The sequence below is a fragment of the Pristis pectinata genome, chromosome 4 (assembly GCF_009764475.1).
Source record: "Pristis pectinata isolate sPriPec2 chromosome 4, sPriPec2.1.pri, whole genome shotgun sequence".
NCBI classification, from domain to species: domain Eukaryota; kingdom Metazoa; phylum Chordata; class Chondrichthyes; order Rhinopristiformes; family Pristidae; genus Pristis; species Pristis pectinata.
Window position 1 is genome coordinate 4347442 of NC_067408.1, and position 13649 is coordinate 4361090.

General features: G+C 50.1%; 1 protein-coding gene across 3 annotated transcripts in view; it reads right to left on the reverse strand.

Moving 5' to 3' along the window:
• The window catches only part of tnip1 (TNFAIP3 interacting protein 1), an 81684-nt gene that overhangs the window by 26348 nt on the left and 41687 nt on the right, over positions 1–13649 (reverse strand). For all 3 annotated transcript variants that reach the window (XM_052013808.1, XM_052013807.1, XM_052013806.1), the window contains 3 exons: positions 9000–9194; positions 7662–7756; positions 4836–4959 (listed from right to left, as the gene is read on the reverse strand). In XM_052013808.1, coding sequence (XP_051869768.1) covers positions 4836–4959; positions 7662–7756; positions 9000–9194 — 414 coding nt within the window. The remainder of the gene's footprint in view (positions 1–4835; positions 4960–7661; positions 7757–8999; positions 9195–13649) is intronic.

Sequence of the window (13649 nt, forward strand, 5' to 3'; positions counted from 1 at the left end):
AATGGAACAGCAGGGCTCGGGAGAATTAGTTCCACCTGACAGAGTTATAGGAAGCCAGCATCCAGTGGCTTCTATGAACAGTTCACAATGCCTGCCAAAACACAAAGACCCTGCGACATCAGTGCTCGTGAGAGACGGTCAATGAAGAGCCTCCCTCAGCAGTTGGGTCAGGAGTAGGCACATCAGCAAGTCCCTCAGGCAGAAAGAGGCAAATACATTTCCCTTTGTAGGCAATTTTTTTCTTCACCTGTGTGCCAACAAGGCCAGCATTTACTGCCTGCCCTTACGTGTCCTCGAGAAGGTGGGAGTGATCCACCTTACTACAGAACAGTACAGTACAGGATCAGGCCCTTCAACTCTCAATGTTGTGCTGAACTAATTAAACTAATGACACTAATTAAACTAATCCCTTCTACCTGCACAGAAACTGCAGAGAGTTGTGGACATGGAAACCAGCCTCTACACTTCTCGCTGCCTCAGTAAAGCAGCCAACATAATCAAAGGCCCCACCCACCCCGGACATTCTCTCTTCTCCCCCCTCCCATCAGGCAGAAGATACAAAAGCCTGAAAGCACGTATCACCGGGCTCAAGGACAGCTTCTATCCCACTGTTATAATACCACAGAACGGTCTCCTAGTATGATAAAATAGACTCTCGACCTCACAATCTACCTCGTTATGACCTTGCACCTTATTGTCTGCCTGCACTGCACTTTCTCTGTAACTGTAACACTTTATTCTGCATTCTGTTATTGTTTTCCCTTGTACTACCTCAATGCACTGTTGTAATGAAATGATCTGTATGGATGGCATGCAAAACAAAGTTTTTCACTGTACCTCGGTACATGTGACAATAATAAACCAATTTACCCCTCCATTCTCTGCACATCCATGTGCCTATCTAAGAGCCTCTTAAACACCTCTATCGTATCTGCCTCTAGCACCACCCCTGGCAGCCCGTTCCAGGCACCCACCACTCTGTGTAAAAAAAACTTGCCCCGCACATCTCCTTTGAACTCCCCCACTGATCTTAAATGCATGTCCTCTGGTATTAGATATTTTGACATGGGGAAAAAAGATACCAGCTGACTATTCTATCTATGTCTCTCATAATCTTATAAACCTCTATCAGGTCTCCCCTCAGCCTCCGCCACTCCAGAGAAAACAACCCAAGTTTGTCCAACTCTCCTTATAGCACGTGGCCTCTAATCCAGGCAGCATCCTGGTGAACCTCTTCTGCAGCCTTTCTCGTGAAGAAGCTCCCACATTGTGACCAGGATTCAGGTCCAGCGATATATCTCCAGGTCAGGGTAGTGTGCACAATTAGCCAGGGTGGTGAAGGAAGTGGTAGAGAAAATGATAGCTTAGAATAGTGGTTGGGGTGCCGATTTTGTCCTGGATGGTGTCAAGCTTCCAGTATTGTTGGAACTGCACTCATCCAGGCAAGTGGAGAGTGTTCCATCATGGGGTGTCAGGAGGTGAGTCACTTGCTGTAGGATTCAGAGCCTTTGACTTGTGAGACTGGTTCAGTTTCTGTTCAAATGCGACTGCCCAGGACGTCAATAGTGGGGAATGTAATGTTTAATGGCATTACAGCTGCCAAGGTGGTTAGACTTTCCCTCGTTGGAGATAGTCATTGCCTGACACAAGTATTACTTGCCACTTATCAGCCCATGCCTGATGTTCAGGTCTTGCTGTATGCAGGCATGGGCTAGCAGAACCGCTGCCTCACAGCTCCAGAGACCCAGGTTCGATCCTGACCTCCGGCGCTGTCTGTGTGGAGTTTGCACGTTCTCCCTGTGACCGCGTGGGTTTCCCCCAGGTGCTCCAGTTTCCTCCCACATCCCAAAGAGGTCCAGGTCAGTGGGTTAATCGCCTGCTGTAAATTACCCCCAGTTTGTGGGTGAGGGGTAGAATCTGCAGGCACGGTCGTCTAGTGGTTAGCGTAACGCTATTACAGCACCAGTGACCCGGGTTCAATTCCTGCCTCTGTCTGTGACGAGTTTGTACGTTCTCCCCGTGTCTGCGTGGGTTTCCTCCGGGTGCTCCGGTTTCCTCCCACATTCCAAAGACGTACGGGTTAGGAAGTTATGGGCATGCTATGTTGGCGCCGGAAGCGTGGTGAGAATAAAATGGGATTTGTGTAAGTAGCTGGTTGAGGGTATGGAGTGAGCACCAAAGATCCAGCTTCCCTGCTGTATGACTCTGTAGTCTGAATCTAAGACCAGATGTCTTCACGTCCTGAGCCAACCTCTACTAGAACCACCATCCAGGTAAAACACGCAGCAGAGATGGAGACACCAGAGACTTGCAGATACTGGAATCTGGAGCAACACACAATCTGCTGGAGGAACTCAGTGGTTCGAGCAGCATCTGTGGGGGGAGAGGAATTGTTGACGTTTTGGGTCGAAACCCTGGATGGTCCTAATGCACAGGCCCCAAGACAGGGTTGAGAAGCACCAGGCTCAGGAACGGCTACTTCCCTTCAACCGCACCAAGTGCTACACCTGTCCCTACGCCTCCTCCCTCACCACCATTCAGGGTCCCAGACAGTCCTTCCAGGTGAGGCAGCGCTTCACCTGAGAGTCCAACGGTGTCATTTATTGTATCCGGTGCTCCCGGTGCGGCCTCCTCTACATCAGTGAGGCCCGACACAGACTGGGTGACCGCTTCGTCGAGCACCTTCACTCCGTCTGTCGCAACAGTCAGGATCTCCCGGTGGCCACTCACTTCAATTCCACATCCCACTCCCACACTGACATGTCTATCCACGGCCTCCTCTACTGCCACGTTGGGGCCAGACGTAGGTTGGAGGAACAACACCTCGTATTGCACATTGGGAGTCTCCAACTGGATGGCCTCAACATCGATTTCTCTAACTTCCGGGAACTCCTCCCCTTCTTTCCCTCCCACCCCCCCCCGCCCCCACTGCTTTGTCTTCCCTTATTCCTGTGGCTCCCTTCTCCTGCCTTGATGACCTGCCCATCTCCTCTCCTCCCCTCCCCCATCCTTTATTCCATGGCCCACTGCCCCCTCCTACCGGATTCCTTCTTCTTCAGCCCTCGGCCTCTTCTACCTATCACCTCTCAGCTTATTACATCTTCCACCCACCCCACCCCACCCACCTACCTTCCCCCTTTCACCTGGACTCACCTGTCCCCTGCCTGCGTGTGCTCCTCCCCCTCCCCCCACCTTATTCTGGCTTCTGCCCTCTCCCTTTCCAGTCCTGATGAAGGGTCTCGACCCGAAACGTCGACTGTTTATTTGCCTCCGTGGATGCTGCCTGACCCACTGAGCTCCTCCAGCACTTTTCGTGTATTGCTCCAGATTTCAGCACCTGCTGAATCTCGTGTTTCCCTTCCACTAGTTAGTTCTTGAATCAACCTGCACGACCCTAATCACTACCTCATTTAGCAACACTGTGACCACTTTGCACTACAATGCACTCTCTTTTTTGTTCTAATTGTGTTCTCTCTGATAAAAGTTGTATATCATTTGTGTTTTTGTGAATGTTGTGTCCCTAATGCTTTGTACCTGTGATGCTGCTGCAAGTAAGTTTTTCATTGCACCTGTGCACACATGGACTTGTGCAGATGGCAATAACTGTGCATACATGTACCATTTCCAAGTCACATTACTCTGCACTACCTCAATGCACTGTGGAATGAATTGATCTGTACAAAAGGGATGCAAGACAAAGTTTTTCCACTGTACCTCCGGTGCTGTCTGTGTGGAGTTTGCACGTTCTACCTGTGACTGCGTGGGTTTCCCCTGGGTGCTCCGGTTTCCTCCCACACCCCAAAGATGTCACAATCTACTGTGTTGTGACCTTGCACCTTATTGTCTACCTGCAATGCACTTCCCTGTAGCTGTGACACTTTACTCTGTGTTCTGTTATTGTTCTTACCTGTACTACCTCAATGCACTCTGTACTAACCCAATGTAACTGTACTGTGTAATGAATCGACCTGTACGAACGGTATGCAAGACAAGTTTTTCACTGTACCTCAGTACAAGTGACAATAATAAATCAATACCAATACCAGTACCCTCTGATCCAGGCAGCATGCTGGTAAACCTCTTCTGCACCTTCTCCAAAGCCTCCACACCCTTTCTATAACAGGGTGACCAGAATTGAATGCAAAGACCCCACCCACCCGGGTCATTCTCTCTTCTCTCCTCTTCCATCGGGTAGAAGATACAGGAGCCTGAGGGCACGTACCACCAGGCTTAAAGACAGCCTCTACCCCACTGTGATAAGACTATTGAAAGGTTCCCTTATACGATGAGATGGACCTCACAATCTACCTTGTTGTGACCTTGCACCTTATTGCACTGCACTTTCTCTGTAGCTGTGACACTTTACTCTGTACTGTTATTGTTTTTACCTGTACTACCTCAATGCACTCTGTACTAACTCAATGTAACTGCACTGTGTAATGAATTGATCTGTACAAACGGTATGCAAGACAAGTTTTTCACTGTACCTCGGTACAAGTGACAATAATAAACCAATACATTAAATGGACTCTTAAGCAACAGACAGGAGGAAAGGAACGGTCAACGTTTCGGGTCGAAACCCTGCATCAGGACATCCTGAATCAGGGTTTTGAACCACACCTCGGCGCCACTGGATAAGGAACTCGCTGTGCAGACTGGGTGAAGGTCTCTTCTCCAGCACAGTGGTGAACACACTCCTGAAAGGGATGCAATTGGCCAAGGGGGATGCCCCACGTTTGCAAATGGGCGCCAATCCGTAGCTCCGCATTGGAATGTGCCTGGAGCGAAGTGGAACAGAAGCGCGCGTGAGAAAGGTCGAGCTGCTGGTCACGAACCTGTTGGGACTCTGCTCCCTGCACCAACAGCTCCGCGGGGCCTGGCCTGGAGACCTCGTATCTGGCACCTTGCTGCATCTCCTTCTTTTCCACTATCATTTCCTTCAGCTTCAAGTTTTCACATCTGGGAAGGTGGAGAAGGAAGAGAGGGTTAGCAAGGAGGCGAGCAGCGTCGGTCGGGGTCGCCGCACCCACCCCAGAGGCAGAGGAACAACACCCCAGGGAGGAAACGAGGCTTCGAGGAGGGAGTGGAGGTGTTCCATGTACGGTAGGGGTACACACACCGGCCTGCGAGGTTCAGAGAGGCACAGCTGGTAGACGAGATGTAGCGAGAGTTGGGGCTGGCCATGAAGCTGTCACCTGGAGCTCAGAGGTGCTTGGGCAGCGCCGTGGCTGGAGCCCCTACCTCACAGCTCCAAAGAGCCAGGTTCGATCCTGACCTCCGGCGCTGACTGTGCGTTGAGTTTGCACATTGTCCCCATGACCACATGGGTTTCTTCCCACGTTCAGGTCTGTAGATTAATGGGCAGCAGTAAATTGCCCCTAGTGTGTCGGTGAGTGGCGGAATCTGGGGGGAAACTGATGGGAATGTGGGGAGAATTATAAAATGGGATGAGTGTAGGATTTGGGCAAAAATGGATAGTTGATGGTCAGCATGGACTCGATGGGCTGAAGTGCCTGTTCTGTATGGTACGACTCTAATGAGAGGAGCATCCAGATCAGTACAGTTCTGGGTCCAGATTCCAGGTCCAGGGATACCTCCGGTTGGCACTGCAGTGTCATACCGAGGGAGTGCAGCACCGCCAAAAGTGCATTGGTTTGGATAAGATGTTAAACCAGGGCTCCATCCACCCTCAGCTGGGTAAGTGGGCCGAAGAACAGCAAATGGAGTTTAATTCAGGCAAGTGCAAGGTGTTGCAATTTGGGTAGACAAATGAAGACTTCCACAGTGAACGGTGGGGCCCTGGGGAGTGTTGTAGAATAGAGGGACCTCGGGGTACAGGGAAATGGTTCCCTGAAAGTGGTGTTGCAGGTAGACAGGGTGGTGAAGGCTACTTCCGGTACGCTGGACTTCATCATTCAGGGCATTGAGTGTAGAAGTTGGGATGTTCTGTTGCAGTTGTACAAGACGCTGGTGAGGTTGCATTTGGAATATTATGTTCAGTTTTGGTCACCCTGCTACAAGGATGTTACTGGGACTCAAGGGACTGAGTTATTGAGAGGACTTTTTTCATTGGAGTGTAGGAGAATTAAGGGGTGTATAAAATCATGAGGGGCATAGAGAGGTTGAATGCACACAGTCTTTTTCCCAGGGTTGGGGAATCAAGAACTAGAAGGTATAGGTTTAAGGTGAGAGGGGAAAGATTGATAGGAACCTGAGGGCCAACTTCTTCCCCGCAGGGAGTGGTTACTACATGGAATGAGCTTCCAGAGGAAGTGGTTGAGGTAACATTTAAAAGATACTTCCTCATCGGGAGACCACGGTCAGTGCGGATCGGTAGTAACATCTCTTCCTCACTGACAATCACCACAGGCTCACCTCAAGGATGCACGCTGAGCCCACTGCTCTACTCTCTCTACACTCATGACTGTGTGGCTAAGCACAGCTCAAACACCATTTATAGATTCGCAGATGACACCACTGCTGTTGGCAGAATCTCAGATGGTGACAAGGAGGGAGTGAGATAGATCGGCTGGTTGAGTGGTGTCACAACAACAACCTCGCACTCAGCGTCAGCAAGAGCAAGGAACTAATTGTGGACTTCAGGAAGGGGAAGTCGGGAGAACACACACCAGTCCTCACTGAGGGGTCAGCGGTGGAAAGGGTGAGCAGCTCTAAGTTCCTGGGTGTCAACATCTCAGAGGATCTGTCCTGGGCCCAACGCGTTGATGCAATCACGAAGAAGGGACGCCAGTGGCTCTACTTCGTTAGAAGTTTGAGGAGATTTAGTATGTCAACAGACTCTTGCAAATTTCTATAGATGTACGGTGGAGAACATTCTGACTGGTTGCATCACCGCCTGGTATGGAGGCTCAAATGCTCAGGATCACAAGAGGCTGCAGAGGGTTGTAGACTCAGCCAGCTCCATCACGGGCACAACCCTCCCCGCCAGCGAGGACATCTTCAAGAGGCGGTGCCTCAAGAAGGCAGCATCCATCACTAAGGACCCTCACCACCCGGGACATGCCCCCTTCTCGTTACTACCATCGGGGAGGAGGTACAGGAGCCTGAAGACCCACACTCAATGATTCAGGAACAGCTTCTTCCCCTCCGCCATCAGACTTGTTAACGGTCCATGAATTCATGAACACTACCTTGTTATTCCTTTTCTTTTTGCACTTTTTTTTGGGGTAATTTATAGGTCTTGGCTGTTTTTATGTACAGCTACAAAAAAAATCAAAACAACAAATTTCACGTCATACAAGACAACGATAATAAACCTGGTTCTGATTCTACTTGGACAGATACGTGGATGGGAAAGGTTTAGAGGGACGTGGGCCAAAATGGGACTAGCTCAGATGGGCATCTTGGTCGGCATGGACCAGTTGGGCCGAAGGGCCTGTTTCAGTGCTGAATGACTATTGACTCTCAGTAGATGTGGGAGACCTGCAGGTACCACCTCTATGAATTTCAGTGTCAGCACTGATCCCAACATCGATTAACATTGCCCCAACTGGCCGACATTGATCCCAATTTATCCACCAACATTGGAAGAGGTGATCGGATCACTACCACCTGTCTATCGGAGGGAGCTTCCCACGTGTGAGCTGACTGCAGTCCCGAGGTGGAGGAGCAAGCTTCCAACGGCAAGCTTGTGGACTCACTTCATCTTGGCCAACATCTGGTTCTTGAGATCGAGGTCGCGGTCCAGTTTCCTGCGGAGGTCTTCGTTCTCCGTCTGCAGTTGCTTGCACAGGGTCTGGAACAGACACACACCCGACACGGAGGAAACGGGGCAAGGGGAAATAGGAGCACAGAGAGGGAGGACACAGAGCGTGAATGAATGAAGTTCCCTTTGATGGAACAGTGTAGATTCATAGAACAGGCCCTTTGGCCCAACTGACCAAGATGTCTACCTACACTCGTCCTATCTGCCCGCGTTTGGCCCATATCCCTCTTTCCAATCCATTTGTACCTGTCCAAGTGTCTTTTAGAAGCTGTTATTGTACCCACCTCTACCACTTCCTCCGGCAGCTCGATCCATACACCCACCACCCTCTGTGTGAAAAAGTTGCCCCTCAGGTTCCCTTTAAACCTTTCCCCTCACCCCTTAAACCTAAAGTTTTAGACTCCCCTACCCTGGGGAAAAGACTGAGACCACCCACCTTATCTCTGCCTCCCATGGTTTTATAGAACTCTATAAGGTCACCCCTCAGCTTCCTTCACCCCAGGGAAAACAGTCCCAACCTGTCTAGTTTCTCCTGACGGCTCAAGCCCTGGGAACATCCTTGTGAACGTTTTCTGTGCCCTGTGTAGCTCATCACATCCCTCACTATAGTATGGCAACCAGAACTGCACACGGTATTCCAGGTGTGGTCTAAGCATTGACTGGTACAACTACAGCATGAGGGAGCTTTACCTCATATCTAACCTGCTCTGTCCCTGCCCTGGGAGTGTGTGATGGGACAGTGGAGGGGGGAGCTTTTATGTAGCATGGGAGGCCATTCAGCCCAAAGGGTCCATGCCAACTACCGGAGAAGAAATTGGATTAATCCCAATCTCTCATTCCCCTGTAGCCCTGCAACTTAATCCTCCACCCCCACTCTACCTCATTCTCCCCCACCCCCCATCTCTCTCTCTCTCATTCCCCCCACCCCTCTCTTCCTTATTCCCATCATCTACTCTTTCATTCCATTTGTCTCATTAACCCGGACTGAGCATCGACCCGCACGTCTTTGGAATGTGGGAGGAAACCGGAGCACCCGGAGGAAACCCACGCGGTCACGGGGAGAACGTACAAGCTCCACACAGACAGTTCCAGAGGTCAGGATTGAACCTGGGTCACTGGAGCTGAGAGGCAGTAGCACTAACTGTTGTCCATCACACTGCCCCATTATCTGCCGTGGGAGGGAGAGAGAGAGGTTTCTGTGTATCTATGGAATAGTGTGGAGGGGGTTTTGTTCTGTATCTAGCCCGTGCCGAGAAGCATTACTGCCCCATACCTGCAGGATGGCAGTCTTGTACTCATTCTTCTGCACTTTGGACGACAGTCGATTGAACTCAACAGCCATTCGGCCCAGGTGGGCCAGCAGGTGCTTCTTGTTGGTCTCCTCAGCGAACATGCTCAGAGAGCTCTCGAGCCGTTGCAGGTGAACCGACAGATTTCCGTCCTCATTTGCCAACTGCTGCAGCACATCCTGGACCAGGGGGAGGGACACACGGATCAGTCAAGGTCGATCGCCCAATCACAGCTCGGGGGGGGGGGCCGCCCCTCGATCGCCCAATTACAGCGCGGGGGCCCGCCGGTCGATCACCCAATCACAGCGCGGGGGCCCGCCGGTCGATCACCCAATCACAGCGCGGGGGCCCGCCGGTCGATCGCCCAATCACAGCCAGAGGACCCTCTGCAGCACATCTCCAGACCCCCACGTCAGATGTCCCATAGCATAGCAACACTCTGTCCACTTTGCACAGGAACAAACAATGACCCTGTACAGCAGTTGAGGAGATACAGGAGGCAACACCAACTGCAAGGCCAAAAACAGGCCTGTGTGGGAATAGTGAGACATGAGGTGGGCACAGATCCGTGCTCGCAGCAACAACCTCGCTCAGTGGGTGCAGATCCGTGCTCGCAACAACAACCTCGCTCAGTGTCAGTAAAACTAAAGAACTGATTGTCGTCTTCAGGAAAGGGGAGGAAGGTGAACATGCACCAGTCTACATTGGGGGGAAATTGACAGTGGAGAGGGTCAGCCGCTTTAAATTTTTGGGCATTTAACATATCGGATGACCTGTCCTGGGCCCGGCACATAGATGCAATCACAAGAAAGGCACGCCAGCATCTCTACTTTCTTAAGAGGTTTGGCTTGTCACCGAACACTCTAACAAACTTTGACAGATGTACTGTTGAAAGTATCCTGACTGGTTGCATCAGGGTCTGGTACGACAATTTGAATGCGTAGGAACACAAGAAGCTACAGAGAGTAGTGGACTCAGCCCAGTACATCATGGGTACATCCCTCCCCACCATCAGGAGTATCTACAGGAGGTGCTGCCCCAAGAAGGCAACATCCGTCATCAAAGATCCCCACCACCCGGGCCATGCCATCTTCTCGCAGCTCCCATCAGGCAGGAGGTACAGAAGCCTAAAGTCCCCACACCACCAGGTTCAAGAACAACTGCTTCCCTTCAACCACTCGGTTCTTGAACCAACCGGCACAACCCTGATCACTACCTCAGTATTGCAACACTATGACCACTTTGCACTACAATAGACTTTGTTCTAATTGTGTTCTTTCTTGCAAAAATTGTGTATAATTTATGTTTAATTGATGTTTTTCTTGTGAATGCTGCTTATCTGATGCTCCGTGCCTGTGATCCTGCTGCAAGTAAGTTTTTCATTGCACCAGTGCACGCACGTACATGACAACAAACTCGACGTTGATGGAACAAGGACGTGGTGTGGGAGAGCTGCTGGAGAAGGATCAGTGTAGATCCTAAGGAATGGGTTGGCCTCTTTTCCTTATTTTTATATTCCAAGCTGCTCCATTTGCCAAGCATCCCTGGACGTGCAGGTCCTCCCCAGGGGTTACCATCGCCCGCACGTACGAACCAGCGCTTGGGAGACCGGCAGGATGGATTTGTCGGCTGCTGCGGGGACGCAGGGATCTTCTGCCGGGTGGGAACAGTTTGCGGCCACGTTTCCAACTTGCAAACTGTTTGGGGTGGCCAACAGTCCTCGGGAACGGAACCATGGGGACAGCCTGCACCTCCTACCCAGAACTTCCAGTTCTTTTTTTTTTGGCAGCTTTCAATTCTTGGTTCCTCTATTCAAACCCCTCATTTGTTCGCAGTTCCTTAAATCAGTACTGCGTCAACTTCCCGATCTGTTGTCCGTTTTACCAACTGCCACACAACAGATGGCCTTGGTCACCGTTCGTGCTCATGGAATCTCAAGAACAGGACGGAGATGTTGAAGCTCATCACAGTGTAACTTGGACTGAGATTGTGCAGGGCTCTGGAGAGGCTTCATTCGGACAACCACTGGAAGTTTTGGTGTCTGTATTTGAGGAAGGGTTCGTGTGAGGGGTTATTAAACCCTCCACCTACAGTTCCTGCTGCCTCGGGAAAGCAGCCAACATAATCAAAGACCCCTCCCACCCCGGACATTCTCTCTTCTCCCCCCTCCCACCGGGCAGAAGATACAAAAGCTTGAGAATGCATACCACCAGCTTAAAGGACAGCTTCTATCCTGCTGTTATAAGACTCTTGAATGGACCTCTATGTTATATGATAAACTTGTTTCATTATTCAAGAAGGGAAATAGGGAAACTGTAGACTGGAGAGTCTCACGTCAGTGGTAGGGAAGTTACCGGAGAGGATTCTTAGGGATAGGATTTGAGCATGGCCTAATTAAGGACAGCCAGCATGACTTTGTGCAGAGCAGATGACGAGGGTGATTGATGAAGGTAGAGCTGTGGATGTTGTCTACATGGATTTTAGTAAGGCGTGTGACAAGGTCCCTCATGGGAGGCTCATCCAGAAGATTAAGATGCATGGGATCCAATGCTGACATTGCTGTTTGGATTCAGAATTGGCTTGCCCGTAGAAGACAGACGGTGGGGCTTAATCTGGCTAGAGGTCCGTGACTAGTGGTGTTCTGCAGGGAGCCACACTGAGGCTTCTGCTGTGCGTGATGTATATAAATGACCTAGATGAATATTAGATGGGTGGGGTAGTAAGTTCACAGACAATGCAAAGATCGGTGGTGTTGTGGATCGTGTAGAAGATTACCAAAGGATAACAGCGGGATATAGATCAGTTGCAAATATGGGCGGAGAAATGGTAGATGGAGTTTAACCCGGCCAAATGTGAAGTGTAAAAGGGACAGTACACTGTTAATGGCAGGATCCTTAACAGTGTTGATGAGCAGAGGGACCTTGGGGTCAAAGTCCATACCTCCCTGAAAGTGGCGACACAGGTTGATAAAGAAGGCGTACGGCATGCTTGTTTTTATTAGTCGAAGAACTGAGTTCAAGAGTCAGGAAATCCGTTGCAGCTTTACAAAACTTTGGTTAGGTCGCATCTGGAGTATTGCATTCAATGCTGATTGCCCCATTACCGGAAGGATGTGGAGGCTTTGGAGAGGGTGCAGAAGAGGTTCACCAGGATGCTGCCTGGATTAGAGGGCATGTGCTATGAGGAGAGGCTGGACAAACTCGGGTTGTTCTCTCTGGAGTGGTGGAGGCTGATAGAGGTTTATAAAATTGAGAGGCCTAGATAGAGCAGACAGCCAGTATGTTTTCCCCAGGGTTGAAATGTCTAATACCAGAGGGCATGCATTTAAGGTGAGAGGGGAAAAGTTCAAACGAGATGTGCGGGACAAATTTTTTTAAAAAATAAAAGAGTGGTGGGTGGCTGGAAATGCACTACCAGGGGTGGTGGTGGAGGCAGATTAATAAAGATATCTTATATCACATGTACATCGAAACACACAGTGAAATGCAACTTTTGCATAGAGTGTTCTGGGGGCAGCCCGCAAGTGTCGCCACGCTTCCAGCACCAACATAGCACGCACACAACTTCCTAACCCATACGTCTTTGGAATGTGGGAGGAAACCGGAGCACCTGGAGGAAACCCACGCAGACACGGGGAGAACGTACAAACTCCTTACAGACAGCGGCCGGATTTGAACCTGGGTTGCCGGCGCTGTAATAGTGTTACGCTAACCGCTACACTCTGTGCCAGAGGCTCTTAGATAGGCACATGAATGTACAGGAATTGGAGGGATACGGACATTGTGTAGGCAAAAGGGATTAGTTCAGTTGGGCATTTGATAACTAATTTAATTAGTTTGGTATGACATTGTGGAGCGAAGGGCCTGTTCCTGCGCTGTACTGTTCTATGATAAAGATGAACTCTTGATCTCTCAATCTGTCTCGTTATGACCCTTGCACCCTATCTACCAGCACTGCACTCTCTCTGTAACTGTAACTATATTCTGCATTCTGTTTTCCTTCTGTACTACCTCAATGTAATTATATAGTCATAGTGCAATACAACATGGATACAGGCCAACCAGTCTGTGCCATAGTGCCCACCTAGTTAGCCCCAATTTCCTGCATTCTGCTCAAAATCCTCCATGTACCTATCCAATTGCTTCTTAAATGATCCCGTTGTACCTGCCTCACCCACTTCCTCTGGCAGCTCGTTCCATACACTCACCACCCTCTGCGTGGAAAAAGTTGCCCCTCAGGACCCTTTTAAATCTTTCCCCTCTCACCCTAAACCTATGCCCCCTAGTTTTGGGCTCCCCTACCCTGGGGAAAAGACTGTTACCATCCACCTTATCTATGCCTCTCATAATTTTAAACACTTCTATAAGGTCGCCCTGTTAATGGGCAGCACAGTAGTGTACCTATCCAAGCGCTTCTTAAATGATACTGTTGTACCTACCTCACCCACTTCCTCTGGCGGCTCGTTCCATATACCCACCAGCCTCTGTGAAGGAGATGGCCCTCAGGTCCCTTTTAAATCTTTCCCCTCTCACCCTAAACCTATACCCCCTGGTTTTGGACTCCCCAAAACTTAAGTATGGAATGATCTATCTGGATGGTGTGCAAACAGAGCTTTTCTCTGTATCTCGGTACAT